The 12,223-nt window shown below is 39.7% G+C and overlaps 1 protein-coding gene and 1 long non-coding RNA gene across 4 annotated transcripts in view; one reads left to right on the top strand and one right to left on the bottom strand.

The window, feature by feature from the left end:
• LOC147235334 (uncharacterized) overlaps positions 1–5,922 on the top strand; it is a 37,087-nt gene extending 31,165 nt beyond the window's left edge. For 2 of the 3 annotated variants that reach the window (XR_015104487.1, XR_015104492.1), the window contains exons 7-10: positions 568–717; positions 2,216–2,298; positions 3,843–3,893; positions 5,581–5,922. This is a non-coding gene — a long non-coding RNA (uncharacterized LOC147235334). The remainder of the gene's footprint in view (positions 1–567; positions 718–2,215; positions 2,299–3,842; positions 3,894–5,580) is intronic. The other variant, XR_015104493.1, reaches the window with a different exon arrangement.
• A 2,626-nt stretch (positions 5,923–8,548) lies between these two features.
• Positions 8,549–11,997, bottom strand: pou2af3 (POU class 2 homeobox associating factor 3). The gene is made up of 5 exons (XM_086177973.1): positions 11,958–11,997; positions 11,728–11,855; positions 11,323–11,406; positions 10,446–10,784; positions 8,549–9,234 (listed from the first exon to the last, which is right to left on the bottom strand). The coding sequence occupies exons 1-5, from the start codon at positions 11,995–11,997 to the stop codon at positions 8,887–8,889; spliced, it is 939 nt and encodes a 312-aa protein (XP_086034099.1). The 3' UTR covers positions 8,549–8,886.
• Positions 11,998–12,223: the final 226 nt, after the last annotated feature.

Raw genomic sequence — 12,223 nt, 5'->3', positions numbered from 1 at the left:
AATGAAACTACAATTTTTTTGCTTTACCTCCTTAAGACTTGATTTATAGACTTAGACACAGAGGCTCGACACACAGAGATCCATGAGGAGGGTGACAGACTTCAGGTTAGATCGCATTCGAACATGAAAATTGACCGGAACAGCTCAAAGGGACATTTTTGAGCATCACAAACCAAAATTGACATTCCATGGTTACCTAACAGTAAGTATATTCGCTTCATGGTCCTGGTCAGGTGTCACATGATGCAAGCCCCAAACTACCGGGTAGAAAAAGTACATGAGTGATGATTTAGTCAGTCAGATGGGTAGGGAAACGGCTGAGTGTTAGGCACAGAAAAAAAAGAGCGAGTGTATGTATGTGTGCATGCCAGTTAGCCCCACCACCTGGTCATTGCCTGTGTGAACATGCTAATCCTGCAACTTGCCTCAACCTGCAGGGCAAGCAAATCAGTTTCGGGATCTCTGTTCCCTTTCATCTTTCACTAACTGTCTTTCTCTCTCTCTCCCTCCCTCCATCTCTCTATCTCCCTCTCTCTCTCTCTTTCGCTCTCTCGTTCAATCTTGCAGAGAACCCACGAGCGAGTGCTGCTAGTCCTCGGGCTGTGTGGACAAGGACGACGGTGCAGGCCCTATAACTGTGAGGATGATCTGAAATACTCCTTTGTGGTAACAGTGCTTGTACAGCTGCTATTGCTGAAGCTCAAACAGTGAAAAGAGGTAAAAAAAAAATTAATAAAAAACAAAACAATCCAGCCAGTATTTGTGGTTTGGATTGTATTTTCATTGTTTGGCACATAGTAGCACATGTAGGAATTAAGGTGCAATGGAGTGCATTGAATTTTTGTGGCACTTTATATTGTATAAATGATAACCATTAGTGCAAGCAGAAAAGAAACACAAATGCCTAAAATGTGTACTTCTTTTATCCTATGACCCTGAGTCATACACATTACTTAAGACTGTATGAGGGACTACAAAACGGTGATTAACATGGGTTTTAACATTTTATTCTGAAAACGAGGGCCTTACGAATAATAGAAATATATAAGTAAAATACATGGACTTTTTCCATTCCTCTGCTTTGCTCCCCTTCAGTTTTACTCAAAAGCTCGCTACTTTTTTTTCCACGAACACTCTGCTAAGCTTGCTCAGAAATAACTCAGCCCTTCTTTTTGACATCCCTGTGTTTCTCAGAATCAACCAACCTTCACGGCCTACACAGGTTGCCTGCGGTATACTTAATAAAATAACACTTAAATGAGTTTAAGGAAAACTAATAAAACATGTTAGTGAAAAGCCAAAGTGGCTTTTGCCTTAAGGAAGGTCGCTACGGAACATTGTAAACTGGAGCTGTCAATCAATTTGGGTCTAATTATACTTGACGGTGAATTAGGTATTTGATCCCAGGGGGAAGAAACTGAAACATCTGATTAAAACTGCAAAAATGCAAAATAATCTTTTGCCTGACCTGAAGCTCACCTTTGTAGAGCTACCCAGTTTTCTGAGGAAGGTTGTCAAGACCATTGTCATCAGCATTCCTTAACACATTCAGCCCTGATGCCAAACCAAGGATGTGGTGTGACAACTGTCTCTGGCAGCAGATGAATTAAGGAATGAGGCCTCGGCTGCGGCCGATGAACAAATGATCATCCTTTGACACAACCACATTATTAAAATATGTTCAGAAACTAACATGCTATGCTGACAGGCTTTTCTGCCAGCTGAGCTACCCTCTGAGAAGAACGTGTTCCCTGTGGTTTAACTGATGTCATACCACTAAATAAAAGTTATGTAATGTTAATTAACACTTCATTTACCCTCATTCCAGGACATTATATTCACTCTGTTTTAGCTGATGTTTATCACATAATCGTCTGCAGAAGAGCTTAACAGTGACTTCAAAAATATTTTGGTATCGGTCTCTGTCAACACCTGAGGAAAACATCTTTCTCTTTAGATTCATCAGCTCGTGACATTATCTGTTTGCTGAGTGGTGTTAAGGAGGTTTCGCCTTTTTAGAGGTTATCTCGAAAATCTACTGCCTGCTGCAGCCATTAAGACTTTGGGAAAGCGTCACCTTTTTTTTCTAAATAAACAAGTAAATAAATACGTAGAACTGAATGCCTTACTGTTGAGGTATGAAGACATTTAAGGTATTTCATTTTACATTCAAACCATATGTCATTCATAATTTGATTTTTTTTTTTTAATCCAGTCACCCAGCTGCCAATGACATACAAGATGCTTGGGAACTTCCCTTTTCGGTGGATAATCAGGACTGCAAAGATACAGTGCCAGGTGCGTTTTCAGTTTATCTTAGTTAAACATCAGCTATGCTAAGAATTGCTTCCCTTGCATGGCCAGGGCAGACAAGAACAGTCGTCCCACTAAAACGGGCTTTGCTTTTTGTAAAGTAGCTTATATGATATTTGGCCTGTTGCACAGGCCGGAGCAACGAGAGAAAGCCATTGCTGTCAACACGTATGTGGTCAGTTGGGTTAAAAGATTTGTTAGCACTCACAACGTTCGAGCGCTCGTTGACCTTTTAGACCGGGGCACTTTCCACGTGTAAGTAAACAAGATCCAAGCTACTTTACTTACGGAACAAAAAGGTCATTTTTCAGTGTACGCAGCTGTCATGCAAAGGGACCATTTGCGAAAAGGGATGTTTTTTGGTGCATGTTTGTAGGATATGTTGAATATTTTCTCCAGCCAAACGCTGTTGCACAGCTGAGAAAAAAAAAAACGCTGAAGAGATTATGATGACAGAAAAACACTCATTGCGTTCAACACTCAGCACTGGACACAACAGCCGCTGCAAGTCCAACAAACAGCATATGGAAAGTAGCAGATTGTTCCTCTAAGTCACACTGACAACATAAACATAGTGAAATTAGGATGTGTTGTTCATCGCCACAGCAACATCTGGTTCAATGTCATAACTTTGTGATATATCACCTTTCAAAACCACACATTCAATTAACTCAAGACTCTATAGGTGTGAGTGAGTGAGAGAGTGGTTGTGGCCCTGTGTTTGACTGCCGACCTGTCCAGGTCAAACCCCACCTCTTGTCCAGCTTCAGCGTGTTTGGGTTCAGCCCCATCATGAACCTTCGTGCTATAAGCACTTCAGATAATTAATAAATGGATTAATGTATCTGGCTGATACACTGTTTTGACCAATGGCTATTTCAAAAACTATCAACATGAAGACGGCGAATCGTTGTCTTTCGAGTTGCTTCCTGCGTATTTTTTAGTCATCAAATAAGAAATATGCAGCGGGCATCAACCGAGGAACGCATAGAAATTCTTTCATTACCGAGTATATTGTGATGAAATGAATCCGTTAAGCACAAGATTGAATGAATGAATAACTGAATGAATGGAAGTTGGTTTTGTCTAAGAACCCCTTGTTGTAGTGAAAGTACTTGCTGGATGTTGAGCGAGTTATTCAATGAATGAAATCCTTCTACGATATGTCAGGGCCTGCACAGGTTTTACATTGGAATCAAGACACACACACACACACACACACACACACACACACATACACGTATGTACATGCACGGATAGGAACAGCAAAGATATGTGAATCAATCTCTTTCAAGGCTGACCCTCTACAACCTAGGTTATCCCCCCCCCAAAAAAAAAAACAAAAAAAAAACAAACAAACGTATATACCTATCCATTACTCTGTCTGACTTTCGGTACTTCACTTTTTGGAAGAAATTAAATCACCCTTCAGTGTTCACAGCTAGATCCAACATGTCATTTTAATGACAGCAAACATCTGTGGAAAATATTTAAAATACTTGTGCTGTTGCTTTATTTATCTGATAAAGGGCCATGATACTGCGCAGCAGCCCAGTTTCCCGATGCTCATGCCAAGAGAGGTAAGAAGAATAAACACCATAAATCCACACCAGGGAATTGGCAGGTTAAATCTAATTTTCTTCACAATGGAAGAAAGCAGATCAATTCCCCCAATAATGAAAACTTTAAACACAAATGAGCAGTTTTCAGACTTCACCAAATTTGCATTACCATACTTGTTTTACAGTAAGGAAAAGAATATATCGCTCAAGAACTTTCTTTGTGAAACTGCAGGTATTTACTTCCTAGATCAGCTCAGGGATGAAACCTGACATGTTCGTTCAGGACATTGTGTTCAATGAGGATTGCTCAAGGGCCTTAAGAGTAATTTGAAAAAATGACTGTAACAATCAGCATGGCACAGTTTGGTTAATACTTGCCCCGCAAACATGCACACCGGTTTGGTGTAATTACTGCTCTATGTTGAGCTTGATATGATATGATAAGTATGAACAGGTTCCTTTCATGGATTGACGTTAGATACCCCAAGTGATGATCATTGTGCAAATGTTGCGAGAATTACGGCCAATAACCTCCCTCTTTTGAAAGTTTATCTTTGCTTATATTGACCCTGTTAATCTACCAAGTGTTAAACATTTTAAGAAAGGTAAAAATGGCATACTATTTCTAGCATGCCCATCGCTGTAGAGTTTTAAATCCCTGCAAAACAAAAAGAAAACAACCTAAATCAAATCATGATAGCTTAGGTAACATGACCAGCAGATTTTTGACAAGGGTATACCTCTGTAACATATCACTGTTTAATCATATCATTGCTGTGGCCAATAATTGAACTTAAAATCATACGCCGCAGCTTCCATTATTTTTCCAGGAATGTAAATCCATTAATATAATAACATTGAGGCTCATTCTGCTGAATGAGCCTGTGCAAATTTTTTTTTGACGCATGAGGTCCTGGGTATCCATAAGGAATGGGAATTAACTGATCAAGGATTTATTTTGCCTTGATTTTATTTTCCATTTATGAATGGGGTGTGTTTAATTCTCCCAAATGTATCTCTCTATGCTGATGACTGTGGGGTTTATACTTGAACCCTGTGCCCATTTATCTCCCCTCTAGTTCCATAGTCATAAGGTTTATTTGCACTTACCCAGGTGGCATTCTAGATAGTTGCTGAAATATAATTTTTTTTCCTCAACCAGAATGTTGCAATACTTTTTAACATATCATTTTTTCGCATTGGATGTGCAGGTGCTCATTGTATTGTTGTCTAAAATAGTTCTAAGAACTTCAAACAAGAGCAACCGCTCCTTTTCATTAAAAGAAGTAAAATGAGGTGGTTAGGCATCTGATAAAGATGCCCCCAGGGCACCTCTTGTTCCAGATACATCGAACTGGCAGGAGGCACCGTTGTCAACTAAGAGCACATTGGAAGACGTAAACAGTCTGTCTTGCTAAGGAACACCTAAGGGGAGGTTCTCCGAAGACAGCTGGAGTACATCACAGTGGACAGGGACTTAATTTGCTGACACTCAAATGAGCAAAGACACACCACAAGTAAGGTGGTATCTTTGTTAAAACAAGTGACTATAGATCTTTGGACAAATTCTCCCAGTACACACCGTTGCAGCAAAGTAAAGTATGTTGAAACATGTAAAAGGAGAATTTGTCTTTCTGGTTATACTGATGGGATGTTGTCTTCTTGTTCTCTGTTCATGTGCAACACTGCCTCCCTCGACCACCAGTGGAAGTTCATTTGCTTCATTTGGCTACGTATCCGCAAGATTGTGCAACTACCCACAAAATTAGGACGGACAGTGGGTTTGTGTGCATGTATGAAAATTGAGAATAGCTGCCCAAAGGTACATGTTTTTTTCATGACATTCAACACATTAAATGTTGCTTTTTATACTTGAAATTAAATATTTCAATTGTGACACCAGAAATTATAAGCTCAATCTTAATATATGACCACATAATTCAATTCACAGCTTATAATCATATTCAATTTTCATGCTTCTTCAACTGTTTTTGAGAAAATAATCTGTATTATCATCATTGTTCTATTCATTTATAAATGAATTGACTTTCTCTACACCTCACATTAATTTATTTTATTATTTTTTCACCCCCATGTAGGTTTTGGGTAAATTACTCATAGTTCATTTTTTTTGGATTATTTTCCATTTGGACTGTAACTATTCTAGAGAAGGAAAAGTACAAACCAATGGGGTATTTTGACCCATATTTCTGATGGCTTTATTTCAGTGTTACATAATTATAGTTATCAATGACTGCATTGATGTAGATACTGTGTTGCCATATCCAGAGATACTTTTCTAATTTTCTCCATCATTGAATTGGGTTTTGATGATTGCTTGACTTTAGTAACCCTGCACCATGGCTGATGAAATAAAAGTGAGACAGTTCATTTTTTGTTTTTTTTTCTAAGTCATTATATTGTTTTCTTGTCATTGTGACACTTGAACTGAAACCCTTCTGACACCCTGGCTTCTCGTCAGAGGCAATTACCGCTTAATCAGACCCTGGGGGATGAAGACTGTCAACAAACATCACTTGAGTTGTAACGCCTTGATGAAACACTTGCCAGAGTTACTATCAACTCCTAATGGAGGTGAGCTTGTTGGTGCTAAGATATCACAGCGTAGACAGATTAGCTTGGGTGGATCATATCATGATCTACTCTAATGCTGTGTGTGACAGCTCAGAGACCCACATTCCCAAGCCCTTTTTGTTTTAATGCCCGAGAACCCTAATGGGGTCTCTGTCTGCAGGAGCTTACTTTTTTTTTTCTTCTTTGCCTCGCAGGTCATTAAAGCTCTGACATCTTCAGTTGAGCTCAAGGGTAGAAATAGTGTAGAAGATGTTTTTGGGGAGGTTTGGGGTTTAGACTGGTAAAGATATAAAGGAACGCATAACCAAATGTGGACTTCATATTAAACTCGGGTCATATTTACATTGAAATAACCTACATCTAGAACTTCTTTGACATACTGCCTGCTTCACGCTCCAATGGAATAATTGATTTTCTGCTAACATATCAAGTACAAAATATAAATGAATGTACAACTTGGGATCATGAAGGCAACTTGTGTCTTAAAATTGATCAAAAATTCAGAATAAATTACATTGTTGTCATTTATTTTGGGAAGTAAAAGTTTGAGAACCAGTGTAATAAATTACATTGATAAGGGATGACAGTATCTTACAGGATTGTGTAAGCTAAAGGCTAGTGTTCCATAAATGTTGACAAATGAAACAGCTCCAGGGTCAGTCTCCCTGCTTTACCTTCAATATGTTGATTAAAGGTATATTGTTTTGAGCAGCAGCAATTTGTCCTGATATCAAGTGTTAAAAGCTGTCTCTGGTACCTGATGGCGGAACTTCAGTCATGGAATTTTCACACAGCTGGCTCAAGTGACACAGTTTTGCATAATGTGCTGTCGATCACAAATAAGGTTACCATAATTACAATGTTGAAGGTGTCAAGCCCAGTTAAAAATGCTGCACAGTGTTGCAATTAGGTCTCACATGGCATTGATGCTGAGCCTCCAGGCTACTGACAGTGATATGTTTTGGGTCAATTAAAAAAGAATACTGTTTTATCAAGAGACTGCCATGTGATATACATGGTCTGCAAGTATGATTTTGCAGACATTTTAAGTCAATTTAAAAATATGGAGAAAATATTTTATACTTAACGCTTAAAGTAATTTGATATTTTTCTGATGTTCACAATACAATATATATATTAACTTTGTGTTTCATGATTAATGTGTTGTTGATAGCAGCGTTTGATAGATTTTTTTTTTGGTGTTGTAACACTGATCGGTTTCATTTAGTGTTGCTGCCACTCACAGGCATGAAAACCTCGTCTGATCTAACTGCTTCCCGTGCTGATCAATGCAGTCCATTAATTTGGCCTCTGTCAAAGTTTTTCACAACCCCAAGCCTCTGCTTCCAAAAGATGGATGGTTAAAATGTTCACTCATAATTTAATAATTTAATAATAATTTAAATTTCACTCCATGTTCAGTCATAATTTTTTTGAGGGGGGGGGCACTGTGTGTGTGCCCAGTACATAATATTAGTACAAATATTAGTACTATTAGTATAAGTACTTAATTTTCTCACCTACTATACTATGGTATTACTCAATGACTGGTTTTTGCACTAAACTTTACATATAACCCTGCAGCTCCTCTATATTCAAATTCCATGTATTTATACATTTCAGGTTTTTATGCTGTTAAATCTCTATTATCCTTTAACCTCAGTACTGGTAGATTGTAACTGCGTGCGCTTTATACTGTATAGTTTAATATTTTTTTGTCTATTGTTACTGTTAATGGGCTTTCTGTTATTATTTCATCTCGTGTCATTTCACAGTGGGAAAGTGAGACACGTTTTCTTGATTCCTCTGTATGTCTGGTACATGCTGGGAAATTGGCATTATAGCTGACTCTGATAATTGTGCTAAATGAGAGAGAGAATGGTTGTTTGTCTCTACATGTGGCCATGTGATGGATTGGCAAAGGGGCCATGGTGAACACCACCCCTTGCAGCAAAAACGGTTTAGATAATGAATAAATGAATGAATGAATAAATGTACTGAAAAGTTTAGATGCTTATTGACCAGACCAAATTTTGATGCTATTCATATAATATCGTATTCACATATTTATCTCAATACGACACCTGTTGTAGATATCTCTGCAGTTTTTCCCTCTTTAAAAAATCTGCTGTGCAATCTAAATATGAAAGAATTATGAGTGCATTAGACTTATTACACTTTGATTTTTTTTTTTATTTTGTATACAAAGTCATGTGTATGAAAATAGATCTAAGAAGCAACAAAAAAAATAGTATCAATCGGTATAAAACTTTCAACCTCTTCATCCATTCAGCATTCAACATATTCACAGCCGCCAGGAGGAACACACACTGAAAACGTAGACATCAGCGCTAAGTATTAATAGCGTGGAACAGTCAGAAAAAGATATAATAATAATATATAATACAGCTCATCATCATAGTACGTTGTAACACATTTCGGGGCTCATTGCAGAATTGCTCTTAAAGTAATTTTCCTCCACAGGGCAGGTGTATGGATAGTCTGTGGGGGCGTAGTAAGACGCATACTCAGGGGTGGAGAAGCTCTCCTGCTGGCCCGGCCAGCAGTGGGCCAGGCAGTAACAGTCCTGCAGGTTGCAGTGCTGGTAGTGGTAGTGTTCTGACGTGAGGCCAGGGAAGCTATACTCCATCCTAGTGGGAGAGTCGTAGCAGGAAGAGGAGGAGGAGAAAGAGTCCTGCGGGGAGTAGCTGTTGTGATCCATGGGACTACAGAGCTTCAGAGACTCTGACGGGGAGCAAGGAGCCTGCAAGAGAGGAAGACTTGGTTTTAGATGGGGATCTAAATCACTCTTATTATGTAAAAATTGCATTTCAGGTATTCGATTCAATTCTTAAAATGCCACCCACTCCTCCACAGTCCAGTTGGTAGGAATTTGCGTTATATTTTCTTTATTTCTGGGCACGTGATACACCCTTTGAACGAGGAACGTCAAAGCAGCCCTGTCACACAAAACTCTTGAAACGCGACTGTTCAGCAAGGGCAAGGTGAAAAACACTTCTGACCAGAGGAAAGGTCAAAGGAGTTTAACATGTCGCATCACAGTGACATGTAGTAATTGACTTTATTACCTTTTCCAGTGTAGTCATGAATCTAGTCCTGCTGAAGAGCAATCACAATTCTTTTGACACAAGCTAGAAGACCGACCAAAAGTAACCTGTTCATCTTCTTCAAACTCGGTGACCTTGAAGTTATTTACTTAATCTTTGGATGGAAAGTTTATCCATTTCGCTTTTTTTTTTTTTTTAGACCAGCATGACTCTGGTTGTTCTGGCTGAATCTTTTCAAGTATATTTCCTTTAGCCTTATTGTTGGTTGCTCTTTTTGAACAGAGTGCATTAAAAGATTTTCCTTACCTCCTCTACTAAGTAAGGGGTAAAAATGTCATAAGTTAAAGATTAAAAAAAATATACATATATATTATTAAACAATATTAAAACACAAATCACTACATAGTTAGGTTGGCAGCTCTTATTTTGCCATCTGAACACCAAAACACTTCACTTCTCTTCCAATAGCCTTTGGACCATCCTAACGTGGCCTCCTTGGGCGAGAGTTCCAACGTTCTCAGCGATGTCAACAACAGATGAGATTTACCAGCTACTGCCATTGCTTGGTAACCAAAATAACCTGAGTAATGTGAGAAAAAAGATAGAGGTGATTTGCAAGTGCTCTCTTGGGATGATTTGAAGAATGATGAAGATTCTACTTTCGGGTTGCTAAATAAATAAATGAATAAATCATATTTTTCTAATGGAGGGTATAGTTTTTTCCTCTAATTTCTTTCATTATTTTATTTTATTTTATTTTATTTTATTTTATTTTATTTTATTTTATGCCTGCTGCTTCTGTTGATTTCTTTTCAATTTTATTTTATTTTAACACCCCGAATTTAGGCATTTTAAAGAAAAGGTCTCGCCAGACAGGTGATAGTTAGGAAGAGGAGATTAAACCTACCATCCCGTAATAGTCCGCATCAGAGGACAGTCCGTGGCACCAGGACAGGGGTAAAGCTGCAGCAGGAGGGAGGTTGTTGTAGCAACAGCTGCTGCTGCTGTTGTTGTTGTTGTTATTGTTGTTGCTGTTGACACTGTAGCCGTCGACGGGCAGCATCATGTCCCCGTACTGCCGCTGGGCTCCGTGATAGCCGCCGTCCTGCACTTGGATGCTGCAGGAGCCGTCGTGGAACGGCGCGGCGTGCATCGGGGGCGCGACGCAACCGCCGACGTCCACCGGCGGGGCCGCAGTGGAAGGCGCGTCCACGTAGGGAGCGGGGTTCGACACCACAGCTGCATTTCAAATACAAAAAAAAAAAAAAAAAAATGCGTTAATAAACAGAACTAGGCGCAGATCCACGCTGCTGCTGCAGTTTCGCGCAACGTGCCAAATACGCACGGCGCGTCTAAACGTCCATCCAAATAAAGGCGCAGCGCTAGTTTTGTAATGGCAACGGACCAGGAAGCCATTTAAATGAGCCTATATGATCGCGGTGTGATGTCACGGCACCATCAGCGCGTATAAATATAACCGGGGAGCCCTCGGTCAGAGGGGTAAAAACAGCTCACTAACACCCGCTTTTCACTACCTCCGCTTTCTTTAGGTTTCAGGTAACCCCCTTTTTTTTATTTTCATCGGACTTTTCTATTTTTCTATTTCAACAGCGATGCCATTTGGCTGATTTTTTATTACCCCCCCCTCATTATTTATTTGCAGAAAGCAAACCCTATGCAAATCCACCGTGCTCATGTTGACACAGCCTTTTATACGAGGATGGATTATCATTCGGTGTTATGTGTGTGTGTGTGTGTGTGTGAGTGTGTGTTAAATATTAGACTCGGGACAAAGGATGATTCCGGATGAACTTACTTGGAAGAGTGGACGCGCAGAGATCCTGCAGGTCAAAGCAAGGCTGGGATATCTGTGCGTGGAGGAACAGGGACAGAGCTTTAGATATGTCAACATGGACATGTGGACTTTACTTAGTTAGGGAGGATATTTCTCTTTAAATTTTATTTATTCTTCTCTTCTTCTTCCAAGTGTGTGTGTTTGAGTGAGAGGGAGCGTGCAAAAATCGTTGGGAGGGGTGTGTTTTATTGTAACTGAAGTGCAGCCAGTCAGTCATTTACAAAACTTTACTGCAGTTTACGTTGGAATGAGAGGTGGGAGGGATATTGTGTGCGTGTGTCTGTCTGTGTGTGCGTGAGTGGCGGTGGTGGCGGTGGTGAGGGGGGTGGTTTACCGTTTTTACTTTTTTCCCGTTGGCCTCCCGGGCTCGGTACCTCTGCAGCAGCTCCTTGACCGTCGTCTTGACCCGGACACCCTGGTACACCTTCGGTTTATCTTGGGAGGGCGGAGAGAACGAGCACGCTCGTGTTTACCAAACAGCAAACACAATAGGGAACAACCCATAACACGCACACGCACACACACACACGCTTCTCCCTTCCCCCTCATTGAGTAATCACACACTGCTTTGTCTGTTTATCAGGTCATAGATTATTTTTTTCATTTATACGGGAATAAATGGCACAATGACACACACACACACACACACACACACACACAGAGCACAATAACACGTTTTATATGATTGTTTGAAAATAGATCGTGTTTATTGTAATAAAAAAATATTAATAAAAACAATGACGAAAAAAGTTCTATCAAGAGTTTTGTGTTTTTCGCTTGGATCTCGGCGTGTGTGCATTTGTGTGCGTGCACGTGTGAATGTGTGCGTG

Source organism: Fistularia commersonii, chromosome 3, assembly GCF_037954325.1.
Source record: "Fistularia commersonii isolate RoL2024-O1a breed Wild chromosome 3, RoL_Fcom_v1.0, whole genome shotgun sequence".
Lineage (NCBI taxonomy): Eukaryota > Metazoa > Chordata > Actinopteri > Syngnathiformes > Fistulariidae > Fistularia > Fistularia commersonii.
This window is presented reverse-complemented; position numbering and strand designations above follow the sequence as displayed.

What these genes read in the sequence shown, in the direction of transcription:
- pou2af3 (XM_086177973.1), bottom strand. Translation starts at nt 11,997, where the DNA reads ATGAAAAAAATAATCTATGACCTGATAAACAGACAAAGCA. An exon ending in GGAATCATCCTTTGTCCCGA is followed by an intron (nt 10,785 to 11,322) that starts GTCTAATATTTA and finishes TTTTGTATTTGA; the next exon opens with AATGCAGCTGTGGTGTCGAA. An exon ending in ATGCGGACTATTACGGGATG is followed by an intron (nt 9,235 to 10,445) that starts GTAGGTTTAATC and finishes CCTCTCTTGCAG; the next exon opens with GCTCCTTGCTCCCCGTCAGA.